Source organism: Rhizopus delemar, genomic scaffold (genome assembly GCF_000149305.1).
Source record: "Rhizopus delemar RA 99-880 supercont3.1 genomic scaffold, whole genome shotgun sequence".
NCBI lineage: Eukaryota > Fungi > Mucoromycota > Mucoromycetes > Mucorales > Rhizopodaceae > Rhizopus > Rhizopus delemar.
In genome coordinates, this window is record NW_027137827.1 from 4,508,684 (window position 1) to 4,534,655 (window position 25,972).

The following is a 25,972-nucleotide window of genomic DNA, read 5'->3' on the forward strand; positions in this document are numbered from 1 at the left end:
ATTCTTTCAACTTCATATATTGCATCATCTCCCATATCTGATATTTCTTCTGTACTGTGCATATTATTTCTATTATTAATATCATTCATAAACTTTGCTTGCTTATTAGTCATATTAGTAATCCTGAATGATTCGAATGTATATATAATTTCATTTTCTTTATTTTCTTTTGGACTAGGGTATTCAAAACCATTCTGAGACCATAAAGAATGATGAGATTGTGTTTGTATATTTTCTTTTTCAGTAAATATTTTAATGTTATATAATAAGCATGCTAATTTAAATTGAATATTATATGTTTTTATATCCCCTATTTTTAATGTAGATTTTGTATTGTCAAACCTTTTAAATTTATTTTGAATTTTTCCAAATACATTTTCTATTTTACTTCTGAAACTTCCAAATATTTCATTAAATAAAATTTCTTCATCTGTAAACCTTATATCTTTCTTTTTTCTAATTGGAAATATAAAGTTATCTTCATTTATCATATTATTACCATATTTTCACATTTTTCTAAAAATTCTTCAACATAATAATTATATCCACCATCAAATGCAATACAATCATATTCTATTAATTTTTTTTCTAGTCCCATATTTAAAAACATCTTCCAGTCATTATAATCTTTACATGGCATACTGTTAGAAACAAATAAAACAATTTCATTCATATCACATATAATCTGTGTTCTAACACCTGATTTTTTAAATTTGTAAGAATACATTTTTTCTTTTGTAATGGCTTTATTCAAATAATCTATTCTAGAATCATGACCATCTAAAAACAGAGTAATATGTTTAAAGTTTGTAGGATTATTTCTCATAGAACAGCTTATCCTATAAGATACACATGAAAACATATTTTCTAATAAATGACTAATTATTTTATTTAATTCGTTTCTGTTATTTTCCCAAAATTCTTTATATATTTGATGGAATGATGTATATGAAATATATATGTCCATTTCACGCATAGATTTACCTGAAACCATATGATAAAGAATCAATAGGCCATTTTCAATGTTATTATATGGGCAAGTGTAATCATATTTTATAAATATTTTGTTTAAAAAGTAAAAAACAGAAATATAACCCAATTTCTTATATAATTCATCTTTAATTTCCATTATAAACTTAACATCTTTTATTTCACTTCTATGTTTACATTTATCTATTTTTATACACCAATCCTCATGTAAAAATCCCCAATACTTAATATTTATATTATTTAAGTCCCTATATAGAATATCTTCTTCCATAAAACTTTTATTACTATTAAAAAATTCAATTTTTACATTCTTAATTTTAGATGAAACACAAAATAGCTGGGTTTGGTTCGATGATTTTCAGGATAAAGATATTATAAGAGCTTATCACAATAGCTTAAATCAGTAAATGTATAATAAAAATATCAAAAAATTAAAAATTTATGAAAATTTTTATGTTTTTTCATATATATATAAATTTGACTACATCAAATATACATAACTGTCCACCTATCGCTTGGGCTTTTGGTTCCGAAATGGAGTTGGATGAAGGCAACTTGCTATTTTAAAAACAAAAAAAAACTTGTAAAATAAATTAAAAAAATATAAAGAAACGCGGTGTTTGGATTTTTAAATTTTAATTTTTTTTTTTTTACTTTTACTTTTACTTTATTTTTTTATATTTTACAAACCAATGGTTTTTCTTGGGAGAGGTAAAAAGACAACATGATTATCAGGATAGCCTTGCTTCATAGCAACACAAGTAAAGATACGCGATACTGGAAGAATACAGTCTGAATCAGCTAGTCGAAAAGAGTTATGGTAATACGCGGCACCAAGACATTCAAATCCTTGAAAAGGATGAAGAGGAGCATTATACCAACGTACAAAAGCAAAGAGGTGTTCATCAAAAGCATTTGGGGCAAAGACCCGACCATTTGGCATCATAGTTTTCTTCATTTGAAGCTGATGGCTAAAATAATACTGCACCTGACCAATCCGCATTTCAGGTTCTTTTCCAGGAACAGCAGAATTGCAAGCCACTTCAATATAACAACCACGAGTAGTACGTGATGCTTTTGATCGATATGTTTGCCCAAGAATTTCAATTTCAGAGAAAAGAGAAATATCGGGGAGCACCATCGTAGATAAGTCATCAAGATCTTCTGGAATAAGCGCACTTGCGAATGTTCGATCAGTATATGCAAGCCTGTAAAAGGCAAGAAGGTAACCATAATGGGCTCGAGTCAACCTATTAACACTAACTTTGTGTCTAGAAGAAGCTTGCGTATCAGGAGGTAGAATTTCAGCACCAGTGAAGGTATCATTCAAACGTAGAGGAGCACTGACAAATAAGCTGAAATCAAAGCTGGTTGAAACAGATGAAGCAACAAGGGAATCAGAAGGTGTCGGTGACAAGTAACCAAAGGAAGACATCATCACTGGGTTCTGTTTAATTCCTTGTGGTAAATTACGGATGTAGTCACCATAATGTACAACAGAAAGGAACTTCTTCATGTACGTAACTTCGAACGCTGTCTTGTGGTTTACTGTCATCTTCTTAATGTCACCATTAAGTCTCTCGAAGCCATATAACCAAAATGCATAGATTGGACCAAAGTCTTGGATGGAGTCCTTTAAATGTAGATGAAGATGCATATTTGGAGTGACCATCTCTGGACCATACAATTCAGCAACATCAAGGACAAACTCATGGAATAGCTTGTGGGCTATCATGGCTTCATTCTGGGTAATGCATGGACGACATACAATATGACAGGCCTGTACAAACTTTGCCCAATTTTCCTTATGACGGACTGGAAGACGAGACTTGAGCAAAAGAGGAGAAAGAGCAAGGCACCAGGTTTTCCATTCATCAGCCTTTAAGTCAGAGAAATCGCTGGCAATTTTCTGATTGATTGGCGTGTATTGTGCTGGCAATATAATATCATTTGCTTCTTTTTGCATTTCTTTCAAGTCAGCATCAGTCAGGTATAATTCATGGGTAAGGTCACAAATAGTTGTACGCCATATTTTAATCATTTTCTTTGCTGTTCCAAGGAAAAGGCCATGCATTGGATCAATGGCAGTACAACGAACAAGATCAAGGTATTCCAAATCATGTAAGGCAGAGAACCGAGTACCAAACTTCTGTTCCAAGTCGGCTCTTTGTCTCTTGGTGGTTGCTTCTTTCCAATTTTTTGCATGATAACGGTTTTCAATACTGGTACGAAGTGACCAAGCATCAATATCTTCAAGACCAAAAGAAAAATCACGTTGAAGATGAGTATTATAACGAGCAGGAAATGCTGTTGAGCACTTGTTACAAGGTACAGTGGCATTGAATGAAGTAAACCCACTAACCTTTCGGCTAGCAGGAATATCGCAAGCAATCAAGAACAGAGCAGCACGAACTGGGACAGGCACGTTAGGAGATTCAGCCGTACAGGTAAAGAAGTCATCGTAGTAAAGTTCCTTCAGATCATTTACCAAAACTTGTAAATAGTTGTTGATTTGTGTGTCCTTGGGTTCTTTGGGACCAGGAATAACACAAACCAAGATGATATTTTCTTTTTTATATCGGATGGATCTTGGAAGATTATTTATCGTCAAGTAGACAGCACCAACAGAATACACGGTTCTTTTTGAAGATTGAAACCAATCGACATTCAAAGTGAATAGGAGGGATCTAGCTTGACTGGTAAATACATTACCATCTCTATCTTTGAATTCATTCCAAAGTTGACCATCATAGATATCATACATAGTGTTGTTATGACGAGTACGATAGCGCCATGCTTCAATTGCTGATTCAAAGCCTGGTCGTGAGAACATCACAGTCAAGGCATACTTGATGGAATTGAATGCAGAGACCTTGTTGGCGTACATTTTGCTTGCACCAATTGTAACAGGCTTGAAGAGTGAAGCATTACAGGTGATACGAAATTCAGAAAAGGTGCACTTCGAATCACAGTGTACTTCTTCAGGCTGGTACAAGGTATGACATTCGGGACAGACAACAAGGCGAAACATGCCCTTGTAAGTATAATCAATTCCAACAGCGTTACGCATGGTATCCAATTTTGCGGGAAAAATTGGTTGATGGTTTAAGAGAAGAGCAAGATCATTGGCAAATTTCATTACTATTTCAGCAGCATATTCTGATATGAAAAATAACTGGAAATAGGTCAAGAAGACAGCAATAAAAGCAACAACATCATTTTGGAATCCCTTGATTTCAACTAAAAAATTAATAATGTAAGTAATCTATTCTTTATAATAGTAATCTACTTTTAGGAAATAATTACCTTGAGGCATATCAAATTCAACAATATCCATACTATCAGATACATTCACTTCATCATTTTCCATCACTTCCCAATTTGAAACGTCTTCTGCACCATCATCATCAGAATCGCTTTTATTTGCTTCAATCATCTCATTATTGGCATCAATTTCTTGGACCTTTTCTGATTCATCTATGCATATTTAACGCGTCAGTAAAAATATTATCTAAATGTAAGTGAACTACCTTTAGCAGCTTCCTTTTTTTTATGGCGAGCAAGGGTCCATCGAGCAACCAATTGGTACTTGCCAATTTTCCCTTCAGAACATTGGCTACAGTAGCATTTAAATTTGTATTGGGTTGAAGAATTCATTGTAAATATAATAAAAGATTATTTTATAAGCTTGATCCATTATTTTACGCGTTTATATATGATTTCAAAAACAATAGCCAAGGAGAATTGATATTCAGTTGAAAATCTAAAAATAAAGCAAAGCATTATGATTGGTGTAGCCAAAATACTTACATCATACCAACAATCGCTGGATAGTAGATTTGGTTGCAGATAAAGTAAGTTTGCCGTTTATATTGTGGGCTTTGAATCTTTTTTTAGATTTCTGTGTGATGCTTTTCACCTTCGCCATATTTGGTTCACTTTTACTTTTTAATGAAAAAAAAATTTCAAAGTACTTTTTTTTTTAACCCAAATTTAAAACGCTGCGTTTTTCATTCAAGTTAAAACAGTACAATGAATAGAAATTCCTTTTGTAATGTCAATGCTGGGAATGTAATTTTTTTTTTTTTTTTACAATTTCAACATCTCAACATTACAACTTTTTTTTTCTTTCTCTGAAGTACTCTGTTTTTTAATTTTTTCCATAGAAATCTCAAGACATGTAGCATAACAGACATTCATTCCATTACCACTTTTTTTTTTTACTCTCAAAAAATAAAAATGATTATCAAAAATACTTTGTCTTTTTTTATTTCATAACCTTATTATTTAAAGCATATTTTTTCCAGCTTTAAAACAAATTTAACTTCTTTAGAACCAAAAGAGCCCTTTTTCTATTTATTTTATTCAATCTTTTAAATTTTCTACTTTATTCATATTCTTTTTTATTTAACTTGTAAACAAATGCTTTCATACTTATTATTATAGCAACACTGTACACTTGTATAAGAGTTTCATCTCTCTTCTTCATATGTATCCCTTTTCTCTCTTTTTTTTTTTTTTTTTTTTTTTTTTTTGCTCACTTGTCACTAAAATTAATCGCCTTTTTTATTTAATAAAGTCTTTTTTTGGTAAAATACGACATGAGAGCTGAAAAATGCTTAAAAAGAGAACGCCACGACTCAATCACTTGAATTTCCGAGCTTATACGCCAATAGAAATGCTTTTTGGGTCTTTGTTGAATTTAAAAAATCTTGCACTGAAGTTGAAAAAGAATGGTCTTCCCAATTTGTAATCTTGTATGGCATCATGTAGCACAGCAAAAAAATATTTATTTTTTTAAAAAATACAATGTCTTTTTATTCAACAAACGTATTATATACTTTTGTTTATTTTTATAGATTTAAAATCTATTTTTTTCAAGCTTTCTTCTGATATAAAAATCAAGCTTCTAACATTGAAATCCACGTTCTCATTCCTTTAATAGAATTACCACTATTAAAAAAGATCACCTTTATCAATTTGGATAACCAGGTTTGGGTGCAGTGTCTCCGAACCGAGTTGAGTTTATCAACTAGATTTACCAGTCACCTATTAGAAGTGATATATGCTTTTCCCCTGATTATGCTTTACCTTGAATAGCTTGAAATTTAAAACAGTAACCAGGAAAAAAAAAAAGAGAACTAGTATTGACTTTAAAGGCGTAAAGTAAGTGTAAAAAGAAATATAATAAAAAGAGAAGACTGTATCTCGTTTATTCAATAAAAATCAAACATCCTTTTATACTTTTCATTGGCTGCTAGCCACTCCGTTATACATCTACAATTTAATGGGACCACCATTATTCTTCAAAAAATACATAAGGCCACCATTACCATCTTCATTAGCGACTGATCAAGCATTAGGATAAGGACCCTCTTTAGGACCCTTAACTTCCACCTTCATTTCAGTCTCAGCACGACCACCACTCAGGGTCAAATAACCTTCCGGTCCATACTCTAGTCTATTCCGGTCATCTTCTCCCGGACCCATCGGTGTTTCATTTGGGAAAAAGAGGCGGTCCTGACCAACATAGCACATATCACGTACGGCCCCCCTAGCCTCTTCTTTCTTAAATGGAACAACCTTCACCAAAAAGGCAGGATTCTGTCTTGAATTCACCCATGTACGAAATTGTTGTTGTGCAGCCGAGGTCAACACATCAGGCACCAAGTGAGCAGCACTCTTGTCATAAAGTCGCAATCTGTCTCCATTAACAGCATGCTTGAGTCTTTGACTGTTATGCCCAGTTAAATGATAAGTTCCATTCTTGTTCACTTTTAACACAGTATATGGTCCCAACCATTTATCAGAAAACTTGGTTGTAGGCGTATTGTCCTTGAGAAGTACTTGTTCTCCAACTTGATATCTTCTTGGATCGACTACTCTTGCATCATAACGAATCTTCGCTTTTGCTTTCTGCTCGTCTGATTTCGCTCTTGCCAATGTTCTCACCTCTTCCATTTTGTCTTGAATCATTACTACTCTATCCTTTAGAGCATCCAGTTCTTCTCCAAGTACAAAATCTTGTCTAGGTGCTTCCCACACTGCAGGAGATCGAAGTTCATACCCAAAAAGTAAATAGCTAGGACTGTAACCCGTAGCAGTATTCACCATCGATCGTAGAGCCATCAACGCAGGGTCCAAATACTTATCCCATTGAGATATTTCTTCACCATCTCGCGCCAATTTAGCCATTGTTTGAGTTAACGTCTGGTTCAACCTTTCGCACATACCATTCACCTGAGGACGATAACTTGTTGTCATAATATTCTTGCACCCAATCTGTCTGAGGAAGTAGTGAACGTACGTTGATATAAAATTAGCACCCCTATCCGATAGGATGTACTGAGGGACACCATAATTCTTGACAATCTCATGGTACAAGAATTCCACCGTAGTTTCTTCCGTTATATCAGCCACAGCCATTGCCACAGGCCATCGTGTCAAATAGTCTATACCAGTTAAGATATATTGATTTCCTTTTTCAGTTTTCTGAAGGGGTCCTACAGCATCGATACCAACCATAAAGAAGGGATACCTTGGAGTCTTCATAACCGTAGCAGGATTATTTCTAACCGCCTTGATTCTGGATCGGAATTGACATGTATCACATGATTTTACCACAGCCGTAACCAATTCTCTGCATTTCGATACAACATAATACTTATTCACTCTCTCCATAGTATTAAGAATACCAAAATGACCTTCCTCGTGCAAACGCTTGACTACTTCTAAAGTTTCTCCTTCATGTAACAATGGTCTAGCCGTGCTCTTCTGTAGCAAACGATCATCTGCAATATACCATCTTTTCGAATGCACCTCCAACCGTTTACGAGTTTTACCATCACAATCTTGAGGTAAAGTACCATCTTGAATATAACGATACAAGGCTAAGAACCATCCAAAGGAAACCGCCATTATTAGAACAGTCCACAATTAAAATAACAACACCAAAATAATTAATTATCAAAGAATAGAAATTTAAACGAAAAGTTTTTTTTTTTTTTTTTGTAAGTAAAGATTTTGGATTATCCTCGATTCCCCCCCAATTCGATATCCTTTTTTATTTATTCAACTTCGTGTACATATATATTAACAATTTTTTTTTTTATAACAGTTCATTTCAAGCAGATTTTCATAGCACCACTTAATTTTTGATAAAATCACCCGATTGCACCTCCGCAGTACACTCATCTAAGACCATTCTGGACAATACATCAGCAGGATTTATCACACCAGCACGATACCTTATCTCGAAATCATAGTCCAACAAACACGCAGCCCATCTTGACAATTTAGGAGTTAACCGAGTTGGCCTGAATATGTATACCAAGCTGGAATGATCTGTAATCAATATGAAATGCCTTCCCTTGAGGTAATGTTTGTAATGCGTGACTCCCCATACCACTGCCAACGCCTCCAAATGCGTTATAGCATAATTGCATTCACTACCACGCAAACCACGAGAAGCATACGAGATTACCCTTTCATTCGCCATAGTAGCAGCATCATCCACTTGCGACAGCACTGCACCCAAGCTGAGATATTTGCAGATAAAAATTTGAGAATTAAAAGGAGATAGTACTTGAAAACTAGTGAATGAGTCTCTATGTAACCTCTTTATTAGATTTCAAGACGAGCGAGAGAACCCATTTAATCAAACTACGCCTTTATATAGGAAATAAAATTATTTAGGGACCGAAGTGAGTTCAAGGTCAATTTTAGTATTGAACTTGAATAATATAAGTATTGTATACGGTTAATATTGTAAATGAGTCTTAGAGAATATGTAATATATAATATTATGTATTCAGTACTTGTTATTTTTTATATAAGATTTGAGTAATCTCATACGAATAATAAGTATTTAATGGGGTAAATACGACACAAGCCTTTTCCACTAGCATCTACTGACAGCACTTGCACCTTCTGTCTATCAGGATAAACCAAGATTGGCGCTCTTGTCAACGCAACTAAGAAATGATCAAATGCTGCTTGTTGTTCAGCACCCCACGAGAAACCAACCTTCTTCTTTGTCAACCTGGTAAGTGGCTCTGCCACAGAAGCATAGTTCGGTACGTACTTTCTATAGTACCCAGTAAGACCAAGAAAAGAACGTACTTCATCCACATTGGCAGGCACACTAAACTTCTTTACCTTGTCTATATTGTAATCACTAGGCAAGACACCATCTCCAGTAATCAAGTGACCAAGGTATTCTACTTGCGAGTCACCAAATCTACACTTCTTTCGCTTCAATCGTAGATTCACTTCTTGACAAGCTTCCATCAACAACGACAAATGCACTGAAGTGTTTTTAAGTATTTAAAATATGAAAAAGAAGAATTAACGAGACCGAACAATAGTTCTAAAGTCGAATACTTTTATTAAAGAAAGATTCCAAGGCTATTTATATTAGTTGAGCAAGACCTGAGATTAAATGACAAGAGATAGTTACGACCGATATGATTTGACATGTATAAGAAAAATTTTATAAACTGATGTAAATAATCAACTGTTGAGATGAAAGTGAAACTTGGTTGTTCAGGGCAGTTGGTAATTATCAGGATCTATTCTTATTCAAACTCATTTGTAAAGATTTAGCTTAGAATGATAAGACTGTTATCTTATTGACATGTCAAAACATGACATGCACCTTGTGATCTTCCATGTTCTTCGAATACACCAAGATATCATCAAGAAAAATCAAAATAAAATCACCAACATACTTAGATAGCACCGAATTCATCATACGTTGATACTGACTACAACCTGTCGTGATTCCAAAGGGCAAGACATTAAAGGAAAAGGTACCCTTTTTAGTCACAAAACCAGTACGCTCCGCATGTTCAGGATTAAGAGGCAACTGATGATAACCCGAAGTACAATCCAACGTAGAGAATACAGTAGCACCTCCTACCGCATCTAACAATTCATCAATATGAGGCAGCGGATACGCATCTTGCTTGATCATCTTGTTCAATCGCCTGTAGTCGATCACCAACCGCAGAGTACCTGTTAAGGATACATAAGATTATAGTCACTTTATTTTAGTAAAAGGAATCTCATATGATCCTAAATAATATGTTGACATAACTTTGGAATCATTTATAACATTATTCCCAGCACAGATCAATAAAAGACTTTGATTAGATTTTTATATTAGGCTTTATTCATATTAACTTCACACAGTCAAATGTATGGCGTGGTTGTAATATAGTTTATTGATGATATGAGCATGTTGAATAAGGAATGACAATTACTTACCGGATCATCATTAAGTCACGCAAACATTTATCCTAACTGAGATATTATTATTAGCCATAATATCCAATCACGGAACTAGAGGATTTTATATTCATCCGTACCGTCTCCTAAATAGTCCTACATCCAGAGTTATCTGAAACCATCCCAATAGCATAATTGACAATACAAGCTAGGAACAGGCTAAACTAATAATTAGAAATAGTAATCATCTATTCTGTCGAATTGATCATAAATCTGTCCTAATTCTTTATCCGTATCATGTCTATAAATACTCTCACTTTTTACATGTAGAATTAATCATATTCAATCTTAGTTATCTTAACTTAATAAAGAGATACCAAGTTCTAACAGTATTTCTTTATCTTTGTTGTTATACTACTTTTACCTAAAACCCCCTATCCTAAACAGTACCATCCTTTTTCGGTATAAAGAAACAAGGACTAGTCCATAGGCCATTAGAAGGCTTGATAATATCCAAGTCGAGTAACTCTTCCAAATATGCATCCAGCGCTTCTTCTTCCTGCCAAGTCATTCTGAACGGTTTACTTCTAATCGGTGTAGCACCCGACACAAGAGGAATGTCCATCACATAGTTCTTGACACGACCAAGACCCAAAACTTCAGAAAAACAGTTCTTGTATCGTTCTATGACCTCAACCAGTTCATCAGGTACACCCATAGTTATATTCTCAGCATCAAACTTTATCTCTTCTTTAATAGGTTCCCCTACAGGCAGCAGATCTTTTTCATAATTATCGCAATGATGCTGACTAGCATCCACCATGTACACTTGTCGATCAGAACCCATAGTCGCAGCTGTCGACACATTCGAATCCACCACAGGGAAGACCACACCACCAACACCACCACCAGACATGGACGCAACTGGAACAGGTAGATGGGTAGTATATGCTTGCAACTTGACCATACCTGACGTAGTAGGGATCTTGACACACGAGTTTACCACGTCAATTTCTATCCCATATGCCTGGAACCACGGTATACCCAGCAAGCAGAGATTGTCATTACCAGTAGGTTGGATACACATATGCTCGGGTCGTAGCTTACCCGCAATTCGAATAGGTACATCCATCACGGTAGGACTGCTAGGCCCCTTCTTATTGTCAAACCCAGTTAACGGCAAAGTGTCACCATTTGGTACTAACCCAAGAGAATCTACCAGGCCCTTCCCAATGACGCTTACACTAGCACCAGTGTCAAAAACCACCTCAACTGGTTTGTCGTTTATCATAATCGCACCACGCAAAGGAGAACTGACCTTCATTCTCTGCAGATTGTACGGATAACAGTACACCGACACACCATCATCCGTCTCAGAAACCATTGAAGCTTGATCATCATCGCTACCATCATCTTCAAAATACATAGAGGACAGGTCAGTGGAAGCTTCATCGGATAGGGAATCCTCAGTCTCCCAGTCTTGATCGACCACGTTGACTACAGCTGGACTGGTAGCACTTCCAGCCTCTCCTACCCTGTCAACATCAGTGCCTTGATCTACCTCCATAGCTTCTACCGGTTTCCTCAGCTTGCGCTTGTTTTCCCGCAAGAAACGGATACCATCCACCATATCCTTTTGGGCTTTGACATCCAAGGCAATCAATTCTGTTGCAGTGATATCCGCCTTACACTGATCAAGAATGTCCCATATTGTTCGTCCACCCCTCAACTTCACAGGTAAACGTCTTGCTTTCTTACGAGGAGCTCTTTTCTTAACCGGCTTGTTAGGTATCACCCCACTTGGTAAAACTTCACGACTACCACCGTTGTTGATCGCTCTACCACCAGTAGCATTGACCCCAATTACCTCAGGGATACCGTGAGCAGACATCCCATTTCCACCAGGCATACCATTGTTTTGCAATACACCACCATGTGCATTACCCATCATAGCAGGCCCTTGACCGTTAGGCACGACAGTACCTCCCAAAGTACCGGATGGCCCCGGTGCACCCACTGGAATGTCAGCAGAGAAATTTCCTTGAGCACCGCCATAAACACCGCTAGGTGGAAGTGGAGCCACCAAATTTCCAGGACCCGACCCAACCGCATTACCACCGCCCGTGACAATACGTTTAGCCACCCTACCAGGCCCATTCGCAACTGAAGGAGGACCCTCTGCTCTTCTTTTTACATACACTTCACCAGTGTCACAGAAGGCCTCCTCACGCACCGTGTCGACCAATTTGATTTCGACTTGTTCATTTAATAGAGGATTTGCATTTTTTGTACGAACACCAGTAACCTCCTCCACTGATGTTCTGACCCTTTTCCCGAAATGGGAGTCAAGTTGGATCCAGATGCAGGCGAAGACCTATCACCCTCCTTGTTACCTTGACGAGCCAAGTACTTTGGACAATCATATTTCTTATGTCCCTCCTCATCGCAAAAGAAGCAAACCAAACCACGACGAGGCTTCACACTAGCAGCCGCATTTTCTTGTGCCATACCATCATTAGCTCGAACCAAATTGATGGTCAACTTCTCCAACTTGTCAGCAAGAGAAAACATCGTAGACACAGCAGAACTCAGATCATCACGGCCATAGCCATTTCTACTACCCACCGAAAAGACATCACGATCGGGTAGAACTGGAGTAGAGGGACCAGGACGTGCACCGTACCTTTGGATACTGCGTTCGACTTGCTTGGCTCGTGCCCTAGCATCCCTCAAAGTAGATGGCGTGACATCCTTATCCACCTCAAATGCTATAGTCGGATCAATAGCATCCAAAAACATACTAACTTGGATATCGTGATTCTTATTCCCAAGCAAATCAAAAAGTTCCTGCATACGGAAAGCCACATCATCAATCGAATCCTTGGGACCTTGCTTCAACGTTTGCAGCTGGCGCCACCAACTACCTTCTCTATCTGCCAAATATTGATCCTTGAATGCTTCTTCAAATGACTTCCAATCAGTAGATTTTTTTCCTACAACTTTCCACCAAGTTGCAGCCTTTTCTACTAAATGATCACCAGCAACAAACAATATTTCTTCATCAGACATTCGAGTAGCAGCTTGAAGACGAGCCATACGATCCAACCAGGTAGTAGCTTCTTCATAATCGTTACCACCTGCAAAGCACTTTGGTTCATTTAAATAACGTAACATTCCTTTATCGAGAGAGCTTGAACTTTTAATATTAACACTTGTAGACATCTATAAACTTGAATATCCCTTTTAATACACTTTATCTGGTAGGCCGGACCACTTGATATATGCTTTTCCCCTGATTATGCTTTACCTTGAATAGCTTGAAATTTAAAACAGTAACCAGGAAAAAAAAAAGAGAACTAGTATTGACTTTAAAGGCGTAAAGTAAGTGTAAAAAGAAATATAATAAAAAGAGAAGACTGTATCTCGTTTATTCAATAAAAATCAAACATCCTTTTATACTTTTCATTGGCTGCTAGCCACTCCGTTATACATCTACAATTTAATGGGACCACCATTATTCTTCAAAAAATACATAAGGCCACCATTACCATCTTCATTAGCGACTGATCAAGCATTAGGATAAGGACCCTCTTTAGGACCCTTAACTTCCACCTTCATTTCAGTCTCAGCACGACCACCACTCAGGGTCAAATAACCTTCCGGTCCATACTCTAGTCTATTCCGGTCATCTTCTCCCGGACCCATCGGTGTTTCATTTGGGAAAAAGAGGCGGTCCTGACCAACATAGCACATATCAGAAGAAAGTGTCAGTTTGTCCGAGTGGTTAAGGAGTTAGACTTGAAATCTAATGGGCTCCGCCCGCACAGGTTCGAACCCTGTAGCTGACGTATCGTTTTGGTAGTGAAAGATACACAGTCAAGTTTTTTTCAGTACCACGCCAGTTAGTGTGAGAATGGTCTCTTTTTGGACGAAGTACGAAACAACTCCGACATGGATTGTTAAAATAACTTAAGTTATTTTAACAACCATTGTCAAAGAAATAACAATAGCCGCAAAAATAAAAAAAAAAAAAAAAAAAAAATTATCATATATATATCCCATCTTTTTATGAAGAAATTGTCAGTCAGTTTAAATAAATCATATATTTCTACTCAATAATTAACAAACTTTAACAAGAAAGTCCCTGTTTACCTAAACTTTTTACTCTACTTTAACTTTTATCAAGAAACATCGTATTGATCTTACACATAAGATCTGGTGGTCACTACTTATCAAGCATCTGCTTAAATTCCATACAAAACAACAACTTACAAGGCAATCACAACCTTAAATCAAGCTTTACAAGCAAACTTTACCCAATTTAACACTCAAACTTACAAGCCAACCTTTAAAATAACATTTGGTGGTCACTACGAGGGAATAAACCAAATAAATCAAAAAATCACAGAAAAATATATAACACAAACAACTCAATCAACTCTATAAATTCAACAAAAACTTATAAAAAAAAAAAAAATAACGAAACTTTAAAAACTATCAAATCTATCTGAAACTGAAATGGCTTATATAAATGGACACTTCGCGTTGGCTAATGCTAATATGAACGCAAATTACCGACCTGCTTTAATTGATTTCCATGGCTACGAAGGAGAAGACTTCCGTCATTTTGTAGAAAATTTGGAATCTTACTTTGCTATTAATAATATTACTCAAGAACCACGCAAGCTTATTATACTCAAGGCACAACTAAGAGGAGCCGCCAAAGTGTATTACGAAAAAGAAATACTCAAAAGAATACCTGGAATCAACTATGAACAAGCCGTAGACCTCTTGAAAAATTATTACATAACTCCAGAATTGATACAGAGTGATTTATCCAAGAATAAAAAGGAACAAGAGAGGACGAGACTCGATAAAGAGATTGTTTTATTTAATAAGAAAATTGTACTCTATTTATACTTTTCATACACGGATAATATTTCATGTCATGGATTAATAATTAATGAGTATGATATAGCTGATGACAAATAGATAAGGGTTACGTGTTCTTCTATTGTTATATTTGTCATTGAATACTCGTATATGATTGACTGCGGCTGACTGTGATTTAGTTCCTGGATTTAATATAGTTTAACCGTGCAATTACGCAGCATCTTATCCTTAATGAAGATTATCCGAATTAACCTGTAGCTTGTCTATTGGATACATTTACATGTAGCTTATTAATACTGTTTTCATATCGAGTTATGAATGATGGATACATCATTGCCCCCTTCCAGGTTGGAACAACCGATGAACATCATGAATAACGAAGAGTACATGGATTATATCTAATATGATTGCTTAGGCTGTTCATATTAAAGACGTAAGTGTAGAGAAAAGAGAGAGCATGCTCTTCTGGTATATAATCGATAAAAACCCATAAAAACCTGTTTAGGAAAAAAAGTAATGGGAAAAGACCATATTCAGCTCGTTACTTTGTCTTGCTTCTTTTGTTGAGATTATTAGTCTTGGTTGGCAAATTAGTATGAGATGAGCGTTTACGTTTGCCAATGTTATTATTGACGTTACGTCTTGCCCAGTACTGTTCTATCATACTCATGTCATCAAAACTTGAGGCAGGTTCCCAGGTATCATATTCTGGAGGATAACCTTTCCATCTTACTAGGTATTTATAATTGCTAGTGTTATTTCCTTTATGTTGGATAATTGCCTGCACATCGTACTGTTGTTGGTCAGCGCGATTATTAACAACGTTGTCTGTAGAGATAAGTTTGATGTGCGAAGTAGGTACGTCGCGCGATAATAATGCACCTGTTTTATCCGTCAAAATGTAGCTACCATTTTTTGTGACTCCATGTACGACAAAGGGCCCCTCGTACCTTGGGTCAGTTTTACTATTTCTATTCACATTTTTTATCATAACTTCGCTATTAGTAGGAAATTGTTGATGTACAATGCGGTGTTTCTTTGTAAAATACTCGTTGTCAATTCTTTGAGTAGTCATAATACGGTTACGTATAGCAGGGATTACTATGTTGTTCATATTGTCTAGTTTATTTTCTAGTGCTTTAGCATATTGCTGACTAGAGTTAGGTATTGAGGATTGTGTATTAGAATAATCCTGGAATTCATTTGGTTGCCTATTATACATAAGCACGAATGGTCTGGAATGATGTAATCTAGAATATTTACAATTCATAGCATATTGAATACTAGGAAGGAAAAGATTCCACTCGTCCTTCTTGCCTTGTAATCTTTTAACAAGAGCTCGTTTGGCTATTCCAACAAACGATTCGTTAGTCGAATTACCCAATGGGTTATAAGGCAGTGAAAGTCTATGGTCAATACCACAGGTTTCCATTAATGAATTAAATATTTCATTAGTGAATTCTGTACCGTTATCTGAACTAAGTTTTTTGGGCCAACCAAAAGTGCAAAAGATATCTCTAAGTTCATTAGCTATAGATACTGCAGTTTTATCCATTAATGGTCTTAGAATTGTAAATCTTGTAAAAAGATCAACTAGAACTAAAATGAAATTGTGTCCTTCTGTTGATGTAACGTTCAGGGTACCAAGGTCAATACAGACGTGATCAAAAGGACCCTCTGGTAGAATACTACGGGGAGGGTGATATCCGTGTTTGCCAATATTAAATTGTTGACATTCAGGACAATTGGATACGAGCTGTAATGCATCTTTTTTAATATTAATCCAGTGCAAATTATCATTGTGGATTGTCTTTACAATAGCATCAGCCCCAAAGTGTCCAAGTAAATGTGCCTTTAATAATAGGTTATGACGTTCTTCTTCTGGTGGTGTCATGTAGTCTACTAGTTGTACAGCTCTTTGTTTTATATTTGTACTGTTTTCTGTAGTACGTTTGTTCTGTGACTTTGTAATTTTATTTTTTATGGAAAGTTGCTGAGGATTACTATCTCCCCCCAGTCTTTTTTCCGTATAGTCTGAAAAAAGACGAGAAAGTGAATCCGGCAACACATTTTCAATTCCTGGACGATGGATTACTCTGAATGTATAGTTGAAAATAGTTTCGAACCAATTCAGCATCATGGGATTAGGAATGTTTTGTGTGCCAAGATAAACCAAACTTTTATGATCAGTATACAGCGTGAAATGAGATCCATACAACCACTTGTGAAATCTTTCAAAAAGATAACAGATGACTAACAGCTCTCGTTTAGTTGTCGAGTAGTTCATTTCTGACTTCGACAGTGCTCTTGCTGCGAATCCAATATAGCGAGTTTTATCGTCGATAATTTGATAAAGTACACCGCCAATTCCTGTGTTGCTAGCATCTGTAGCTAGCTGTAATTCATGACGCATGTCAGGTATAGACAAAACAGGAGCATTAGATAAGGCTGTCTGTATATTTCGAAAAGCCTGTAGATATTTGTCAGTCCAAATGTGTTCCAATGAACCTTCATTACGTAGTTTATCTAACGGTGCGGTCATGGTAGAGAAATTTGGGAGATGACTTCGAAAATAATTAGCGAGACCTAGAAAGCGTTGTATATCTTTTCCAGTCTTTGGTATTGGCCACGCTAAAGCGTTTGCAACCTTTCTGCTATCCAGTGAGAGACTATTGTGGCTAATAGTGAAGCCCAGGATGTTTACAGAAGTTTGCATAAAATGACATTTATCAACGTTAAGAATGAATTTAGCTGATGTAAGTCGTTCGATGACCGTAGTTACGCATTTGATATGTTCCTCAATATCGGGTCCAGTACCGATAGTTAAATCATCAATGAAACATGTTACGTATGGCAAGTCATGTAAGAGAGTAGTTAGCACACGTTGGAAGTGATTTGGTATGGGGGTCAAACCGAATGGTGCTCTACAGAATTGATATTGTTGACCGTTAAATGTGAAAGCTGTGAGTGCTCTATGCTCTTCAGCTAGAGGTAGACGATGAAAAGCTTGTTTGAGGTCAAGTACTGTGAATAGCGTAGCAGCACTCATTTTTTGATGCAACTCAGCTATCAATGGTAATTGAAAGCGGTCGGTACGATCTTTAATGAGTATTGCATTGATATGTCTGGGGTCTATACATACCCGTATATCGTCACTATAATTACCATTAGCGTCCTTCTTACGTACAGTCAACAAAGGAGAGTTAAATGCAGTATTAGGAGGGGCTATTTCAATCACGCCATCTGCTAACCATTTATCAACCTGTTCTTGTACTTTAGGCTGGATTGACAGTGCAATAGGATACTGTCGTCTATAAGTCGTTTTACCTGGCTCAGTTTCCAAGCGAACTATCGCTTCAGGTAGAGGACATGCAGATGTGCTAGGGATCTTAGCATTAGCGCTCAAATATGGCTGTAATGCGTCCATAAGTTGTTCACGCTGTTGGTGAGTGCCAGCGGGTGACTTGTTAGGTTTGATAGGTGAAGGGTCTATTGGATCAGGTATTGTAGAGATATTAGGACTATCCCACGTAACAGCTAAACCTGTCAAGTTAATGTTTAACTTAGGCATAAGATCTGTACCAATACAAATAGGTATATCTTTATCAAACTTAAAAATTTCAAATTTATGCAAGACATTGATTCCGTTATAAAATACTTTTATTTGATCTGTAATAGCAGTTCTAGGTACCAAGGTATTCAAACTAGCTAATTGTAATTTTCCTGAAACAGGAAAAGTTCTAACGTTTATAATTTTTGCTAGGTCAGGAGAGATCGTAGAAGTATTACACCCAGTATCAACCAAAGCCCAAGTACGGACATTTTCTATAGTGATGGGTACAAAAAAGGAATCAGTACGTTTGTTATTAAAACTGTGAAGTTTTGTATTAAACGGTTGCAACTTACATAGTGATGAGTAGTAGTGGATGTCCTTGACGGCTTCATCGTCAAGATCCTGTTCTTCATCGTGGTCTTGTTGGTTGGCAGGGTTGTACTTAGAAGCTTTTGTACCCATTGGTACATCTTCACTGCCAGTCAACTGAAGTGAGCGGAATGCTCGGGTTATGGTAGGTGCAGTAGAGGAGGAGGAGGCAGAACCAGCGGAAAGAGGTTGATTCCTTTTAGGGCAAACATTTAAATGCTCCCTAGTAAAAGGAGCGTTGCACTTAAAGCAACGCTTACTAAACGTCTCTTTGTTCATGCTGCCAGTTATACCCAGTTCCTGAGCCTTCTTACAACGATCAGTTGTGTGGTTGCACTTTCCATGGATAACACAAGTCCTTCCATCCGTACGGTGGTTTCTTTTATGAATACCACTGGGAGGGTTCAACCCGTTGACTTGAGAGGGTTGGTTATTGAACTTTCTGGTTGACGTATTGGGCAAGGTCTGTTGTTTCGTATGAAACTTTCTTGCGATACTTGAAAGGAGGTTGATATCATTTTTTGCCTCCTGGTCCAGACTGACGATGGCCATATTGACATGATTTTGGAGGCTGCCAGGAAGGGAGTTCACGAACAAGATAGCCAAAAAATCATCAGCTACGGGTGTGGCTTCACGCTTGAGCTTCAAGAAGCGGTCGGTGTATTTTTCCACAGATTCATCAGGTTGCATGCTGATGGTTAACAGCTCTCTTGAGGCGTGAGCTTGAGCCTCAGTGGATTCGATGCCGTATTTCAAGGTTAATTGCTCCTTGAATGTGGCCCAAGATAAGTTCTTCTTTACCCGTAATTCATCATACCATGAACGCTGGGGATGGGTAAGTGAGAAAGGGATGAGGCGCTGCCAATGCACCTGTACATCCAAACGATACGCAAAGAGGATGTCCTCAAAACGTCGGATACACTCAGCAATGTCTTTATAGACAGGCAAGGCCGAGTTCTCCACATTACCAGTATATTGAAACAAAGGTAAGTTTTGAGGGACTACCGTGGGTTGACTGTTAGAACCGTTAATGACAGAGCCATTGGTCTGTATAGCCAAGTTATTAGCCAGTTTTGCTTGCAGGTCCAACAAGGAGGCCAAGATGGTGGACTTGGTGGTGTATTCACGAGAAAGGTTAGCCAGTTGCTTTCCCGTAAGCTCTTGACTAGTAATAGCCGCAGCAACTTGCTCAACCTGTTTCGTCAAAGTCTGAATGGTAGCCGTTAAATTACGACCACCTAAGACCTGAGAAGGTGGTGCTGCGCCACTGATCTTGACACCAGCAAGTGGGGAAATGGGTGCCCCGACTTCTACTTCTTCCATCTCTATGTCTTCTGTATTAGAAATGGGCGAACCATGACTAGAGAGTTCCACCCCATTAACCATGGTAGATTTTTCAAGTCGAGGACCAATGAAAGCTGGATCACTTTCAGAAAAAAGAATTTCTTCGTTGGAAGCCAAAAGGTTAGAGTTGATAGACATGTTTGAGAATAGTGTAGTAGTAATAGAGTAAAGAGAATTCGTCAAAAAAAATGATTTATCCAAGAATAAAAAGGAACAAGAGAGGACGAGACTCGATAAAGAGATTGTTTTATTTAATAAGAAAATTGTACTCTATTTATACTTTTCATACACGGATAATATTTCATGTCATGGATTAATAATTAATGAGTATGATATAGCTGATGACAAATAGATAAGGGTTACGTGTTCTTCTATTGTTATATTTGTCATTGAATACTCGTATATGATTGACTGCGGCTGACTGTGATTTAGTTCCTGGATTTAATATAGTTTAACCGTGCAATTACGCAGCATCTTATCCTTAATGAAGATTATCCGAATTAACCTGTAGCTTGTCTATTGGATACATTTACATGTAGCTTATTAATACTGTTTTCATATCGAGTTATGAATGATGGATACATCACAGAGTTACGAATTAGAATTTAATGAAATGTATCAAGGCGAACCAACATAACAATCAACAAAATAAACAGACAAAAAACTATTAGGGTCAGTTGCTTTTGATAACTCACAGAAGAATGGTCAACTGAACACCCAAAAAGATACAAAACCCATTAACGACCTTCAACAACAACAGCTCAACGCAATATTAACAGATAAATATAATAGTAAACAAAAGGATCTCTATGCAGCAATCAGACCAGAAAGACCTCCTGACGTTGCCACAACTACACCCTATCCAAATTCTAGACCCACAAACAAAGAAAAAGGAAAACAAGTAGCAAAACCTACCATAACCAGAAAAGTCACTACACGAAGTCATATCGAAGAAGTGAAAAATCCCACACCAGTACAACAAATGCAAGCCACTCGAACTGAGGCTATGGATACGGATCTCCCTATTCAACGCAAGGTTACTGAGAAATCAAATAAACCAAGAACCAGAAGAATAGAGCCAGATATCAAATATGATATAATCTCAGATGTGCTAAAACAAAAAGCTGATATAGAAATTGGAGATTTGATCACAGTAGCTCCATCTTTACGCAAAAAGCTTGTAGATGAATGTCGACCTAAGAGAAAGTCTAGACAAAGTCAACAAGTAGCTCAACAAACAATGGCCCTAATCGAAGATGAAGAAATCAATACCACTGCAGCCTACTCAACTGTGAGTATTGGAGACAAAAATATTAAAGCCCTAGTAGACAGTGGAGCATCAAAGACATGTATGTAAAAGGCTCTAGCAGACGCTCTTGAATTAGAAATGGATTCAGCATCAGAAAATGTATTCACACTAGGAAATGGAACCAAGCAACCTGCTCTCGGATTGATATACGACGTTCCAATTGAAGTCAAGGAAAACATGGTCATACCCTGTACAATCGAAGTCCTACCATCCTGCCCTTCACATCTCATACTAGGAAGCAATTGGTTAAACCGCGCTAAAGCCAAGATTGATTTCAACAGCTCTTCATTAAAAGTAAAATACAAAAACCAGAGGGCAGAATTACCAATACACTTCATACGCAAAAGCACACCGTTACCTAAAATGAAAACATTTCATCAAGCCTATCAACATCCTATAAGCCTCACAAACTCAAATTCCGAAAAGCACGTACAGTAGGTCACAAAACTACTGCAAGGAATTGCAAAATTCAGGTTTTACAGCTGGTTGTCCATGGGTACTGCACCAAACTATCTCAAACCTTGACTGTTTGTACCTCAATAGAAAGTGCATTTATTCGTCGATTATCGGATATGGGCAATGGTTATTGGCGGAATTTGAGATCGCTAAAGGTAGTATTATGAACATCCTGTCGTATTTACCCTATTAAATACTTATTATTCGTATGAGATTACTCAAATCTTATATAAAAAATAACAAGTACTGAATACATAATATTATATATTACATATTCTCTAAGACTCATTTACAATATTAACCATATACAATATTTATATTATTCAAGTTCAATACTAAAATTGACCTTGAACTCACTTCGGTCCCTGAATAATTTTATTTCCTATATAAAGGCGTAGTTTGATTAAATGGGTTCTCTCTCTCGTCTTGAAATCTAATAAAGAGGTTACATAGAGACTCATTCACTAGTTTTCAAGTACTATCTCCTTTTAATTCTCAAATTTTTATCTGCAAATATCTCACATCCGACATTTTTTACTTGTTCACATATGTTTTAAATGACGAATTTTAATACGACCCAACCGGTTGCTATCATAATTTTTCACATTCTTGACATGACTAGAATGATGCCAGTATATAAAAGCGCTTACAATTCCTTTATTTTAAATTTTATATTCCCTTATTTAAATTATTTCTCTTTTTTACCCTATCGTCAATCGCATGCCTAAACGGCTGTCAGAGGAGAAAATAAACGATTACAAACAGGCATTAACCGCATCCACATCAATGTATGATATTTCCAAGGAGCCTGGATTACATTAATCAACTGTTAGTAGATACTCTAGACGGCTGTTTTCAAGTAGGACAGTAAACACAGGTGGTAGACCTACAGTAGTCTCCAAAGTGACGAAGCGATTAATCAAAAGAAAAGTCATGGAATGGGTTCTAAAGGCTTCTAAAGAGGTGTACCGGGAGCTGGTTGGATTTGGATATGATATCTCATACCAGTCAGAAATTAACGTACTGAAATCAATGGAGTTCCATTTTCTGATAGAAAAAAAGAAGCCATTTCAGACAAAAACGCATACGTAGCATCAGTTAGAACGTGTCAAGGAGCATCAGGATTTGGCAATGAGTGACTGACAGCAAACAGTGTACTTTAATGAGACCAAGCTCAGCGTATAGGGCTGTTATGTTCTGGTAAAGTAAAAGAAATAACAAAGATAAACCAAAAGAATACTTTTTGAGACTGAACTTTATTTAAGACAATCTTAATTGTTAAAAAGAAAACACTACAAAGTCTACTATTTATATTCTTCTATCAATTGGCGGGTAAATGAGTAGTTATGAGCGTAGATCCAATCATTGACACGTTTGATTGAATAGTGATCACTGAATCGATTATGAAAATTTTTAATTCGTTGTTTTTATAGATCTTATTGTTCTTTAACTGATCTGGGAGAGTTGTCCCGTCTTCATTGAGAGGAAAGATATATTTATATGAAATGCCTCCAGTCAAATCAAAGTTGACTAGGTACCTGATCCATTATTATTCATTTACAGAAATGATGAATAGTAAAGATCATGACTTATTTAGTGTTCATGTTTACTTTATAGAATGAATCTAATAGTGATAGTTTTATTTAAAAAAGAAGAAGAATATATTTTATTTAATAAAGATTTAAATTATTATCTTTTATCAATTTTAATATACTTCTTTTAGTTGTGATTATTCAATGTCCGTTAGATCAGACTCTGTTCTACAACAAGGGCTTTGATGATGCTGATCACTATTGGAAACGGCCAAGTGACCTTTTTCAACATCATGACCTGCATTTTGTAATCCAGCATGAAGCTAGCAAATTGATGTCCTGGTGTTGTATAACCTCTGAAGGACCAGGATATGCTTGCTAAATTTACGATGGAAACTTGAACTCGGGTGTTTACCAGCATATTTTGAACACTACGCTTCGTGATACTATGAAGTACTACAATTTCGACTGGTCCAACATTTAGTTTTAGCATGATAATAACACAAAGCACAAGGCATAATCTACAATAGCCTAGTTATGTAGTCACCAAGAGAGCTATGTTAACTATTGGCCAGCTTAGATCCCCGACTTAAATTCAATCGAGCACGTAGGACATCAATTGAAGTTGAAATTCAACTATTACGAATATAGAGCAAAGAACATGGATGTGTTTTGGGAACGAGTTGATGAAATATGAAATGACTTCCATAAAGATCTTTGCCAAGGACATGTAGATAACATTCCGGAAAGAACTCAAGAGATTATTAATAAAAAAGTAGGACCAACTAAATATTAATAAATAAGTTCATTCCGTTCAAATTTTCATTTTTTCAAACTTTCAAATTGCGCGCCTCATACTTCCTTCAATACTTATCCAATAGGGCATAAACTCTTTCGGATTTTTCAAGACATGTAGAAGATTTACTATGTGGGAACAGAGGCAGTTTGTGCCATTGTAACAGGATGTGCGCTACAAAAACCAAGAAAAATGGATTCCTTGCAGCAGTTTTGTGACCTACTGTATGTAATGGTAACAGTAAATTATAAAACAAATAAGCTTGATGCTCCATATGAGGGACCTTATAAAGTTAAAAGGATCACCCAAGTTGGATCATATGTGCTTGAAGATGAAAAAGGAGATTTATTACCTAAAAACTACCCACCATCTGCACTCAAGATGATATCACAGGATGAAGTAATATCCTCAAATAAATTCTATCAAGTTGAAGCCATCTTAGCACATAAAAAAGCTAAAGGAAAATATATTTATAAGTGTAGATGGAAAGGTTATGATGAGAGTGAAGATACCTGGGAACCTGCATCTCACTTTGCAGACCTTAAATTCATAACTGAATATTGGCAAAGAATTGGTATTGTACCTGAAGACATTAAAACAAAATATAAAATTCTTGATAAAAAAGAAAAATCAAACAATACAAATAAGGAATCTAATCCTCAGTCAAGTAAACGTAAAATATCAATAGACTTAAAAGAAACCAGCTACTCTTCCACAACAATTGATGAGAAGAATAAGAGCCAAGGTAGACGTAAAAGATCTAAACGGTATTAATCATACCTGGGAGGGGATTATGTTGTAGAACAGTAACTGATTGTAGTTGACATTAATAAATATAAGTCTTAATACAAGATGATAATTAAAATAAAATAAAATACAAGTTTATTTAAATAAGATCATACAATCAATTCCAATTAAACATGTTCTTTTAAAATATGTATTGTATTCATGAGAGTTCTTTGATAAGAAGAAGTATCAACTAAAATAACCAAATCCAATCCAATGTCAGGAATATTGCTAATCTTTCACATAATTGAAATAACGCGTAAAATAACGTTATTCAAATCAGTGAGGAATTCCCAGAATAAAAGATAATCTATGACAGACATACAAAAGAACAAATGAAAAGTTTTCATAATCATAAATAGAGATAACACTTGCTAAAGTACCTGAATATTAGAAGAACGATAACAATAGAAGATATCAAGCCACTCACTCAATAAGATATAAATACCTGCCTTCAATTAGAATAATTTTTACTTTAACTTAAACTGAAATAAAGATCAGTCTCAAAAAGTACCCAAACTGTTTCTCGATTTTTGTTTCTACCTTTTTCTTTCTTACTTAAACCATTATACAACACTTTTTACTATCGACGTATGCACATTATCAAGGCGATAAAAAACTACGCAGAAGAACTCTCGATAACAACTGATACAGCAGTTCAAATTGCAGAACGCAGACGTCTAGCTCTGCAAACATCATTAGATTCGATAGAAAAA

At 36.2% G+C, this 25,972-nt stretch overlaps 9 protein-coding genes and 1 non-coding gene across 10 annotated transcripts; 3 read left to right on the top strand and 7 right to left on the bottom strand.

The window, feature by feature from the left end:
- Positions 1-426: 426 nt before the first annotated feature.
- Positions 427-727, bottom strand: RO3G_01739 (uncharacterized protein; the record flags this gene model as incomplete). The annotated part of the gene is made up of 3 exons (XM_067656330.1): positions 427-456; positions 500-573; positions 643-727. The coding sequence occupies 3 exons, from the start codon at positions 725-727 to the stop codon at positions 427-429; spliced, it is 189 nt and encodes a 62-aa protein (XP_067512431.1).
- A 945-nt stretch (positions 728-1,672) lies between these two features.
- RO3G_01740 (uncharacterized protein) lies at positions 1,673-4,805 on the bottom strand (the record flags this gene model as incomplete). The annotated part of the gene is made up of 4 exons (XM_067656331.1): positions 1,673-4,230; positions 4,297-4,467; positions 4,521-4,606; positions 4,801-4,805. 4 exons carry the CDS (start codon positions 4,803-4,805, stop codon positions 1,673-1,675), a joined length of 2,820 nt encoding a protein of 939 aa, XP_067512432.1.
- Positions 4,806-6,342: 1,537 nt separating this feature from the next.
- Positions 6,343-7,908, bottom strand: RO3G_01741 (uncharacterized protein; the record flags this gene model as incomplete). Its single annotated transcript, XM_067656332.1, has 1 exon — positions 6,343-7,908. The coding sequence occupies one exon, from the start codon at positions 7,906-7,908 to the stop codon at positions 6,343-6,345; it is 1,566 nt and encodes a 521-aa protein (XP_067512433.1).
- A 930-nt stretch (positions 7,909-8,838) lies between these two features.
- On the bottom strand, positions 8,839-9,279 carry RO3G_01742 (uncharacterized protein; the record flags this gene model as incomplete). The annotated part of the gene is made up of 1 exon (XM_067656333.1): positions 8,839-9,279. The coding sequence occupies one exon, from the start codon at positions 9,277-9,279 to the stop codon at positions 8,839-8,841; it is 441 nt and encodes a 146-aa protein (XP_067512434.1).
- A 349-nt stretch (positions 9,280-9,628) lies between these two features.
- On the bottom strand, positions 9,629-9,964 carry RO3G_01743 (uncharacterized protein; the record flags this gene model as incomplete). The annotated part of the gene is made up of 1 exon (XM_067656334.1): positions 9,629-9,964. The coding sequence occupies one exon, from the start codon at positions 9,962-9,964 to the stop codon at positions 9,629-9,631; it is 336 nt and encodes a 111-aa protein (XP_067512435.1).
- A 693-nt stretch (positions 9,965-10,657) lies between these two features.
- RO3G_01744 (uncharacterized protein) lies at positions 10,658-13,440 on the bottom strand (the record flags this gene model as incomplete). Its single annotated transcript, XM_067656335.1, has 2 exons — positions 10,658-12,531; positions 12,612-13,440. 2 exons carry the CDS (start codon positions 13,438-13,440, stop codon positions 10,658-10,660), a joined length of 2,703 nt encoding a protein of 900 aa, XP_067512436.1.
- Positions 13,441-13,984: 544 nt separating this feature from the next.
- RO3G_19021 lies at positions 13,985-14,066 on the top strand. Its single transcript has one exon. It is a non-coding gene; the product is annotated as a tRNA-Ser (tRNA).
- Positions 14,067-15,652: 1,586 nt separating this feature from the next.
- On the bottom strand, positions 15,653-20,515 carry RO3G_01745 (uncharacterized protein; the record flags this gene model as incomplete). Its single annotated transcript, XM_067656336.1, has 3 exons — positions 15,653-16,212; positions 16,375-18,177; positions 18,295-20,515. The coding sequence occupies 3 exons, from the start codon at positions 20,513-20,515 to the stop codon at positions 15,653-15,655; spliced, it is 4,584 nt and encodes a 1,527-aa protein (XP_067512437.1).
- An 844-nt stretch (positions 20,516-21,359) lies between these two features.
- Positions 21,360-21,734, top strand: RO3G_01746 (uncharacterized protein; the record flags this gene model as incomplete). Its single annotated transcript, XM_067656337.1, has 1 exon — positions 21,360-21,734. One exon carries the CDS (start codon positions 21,360-21,362, stop codon positions 21,732-21,734), a length of 375 nt encoding a protein of 124 aa, XP_067512438.1.
- A 2,928-nt stretch (positions 21,735-24,662) lies between these two features.
- Positions 24,663-25,244, top strand: RO3G_01747 (uncharacterized protein; the record flags this gene model as incomplete). Its single annotated transcript, XM_067656338.1, has 2 exons — positions 24,663-25,044; positions 25,159-25,244. The coding sequence occupies 2 exons, from the start codon at positions 24,663-24,665 to the stop codon at positions 25,242-25,244; spliced, it is 468 nt and encodes a 155-aa protein (XP_067512439.1).
- Positions 25,245-25,972: the final 728 nt, after the last annotated feature.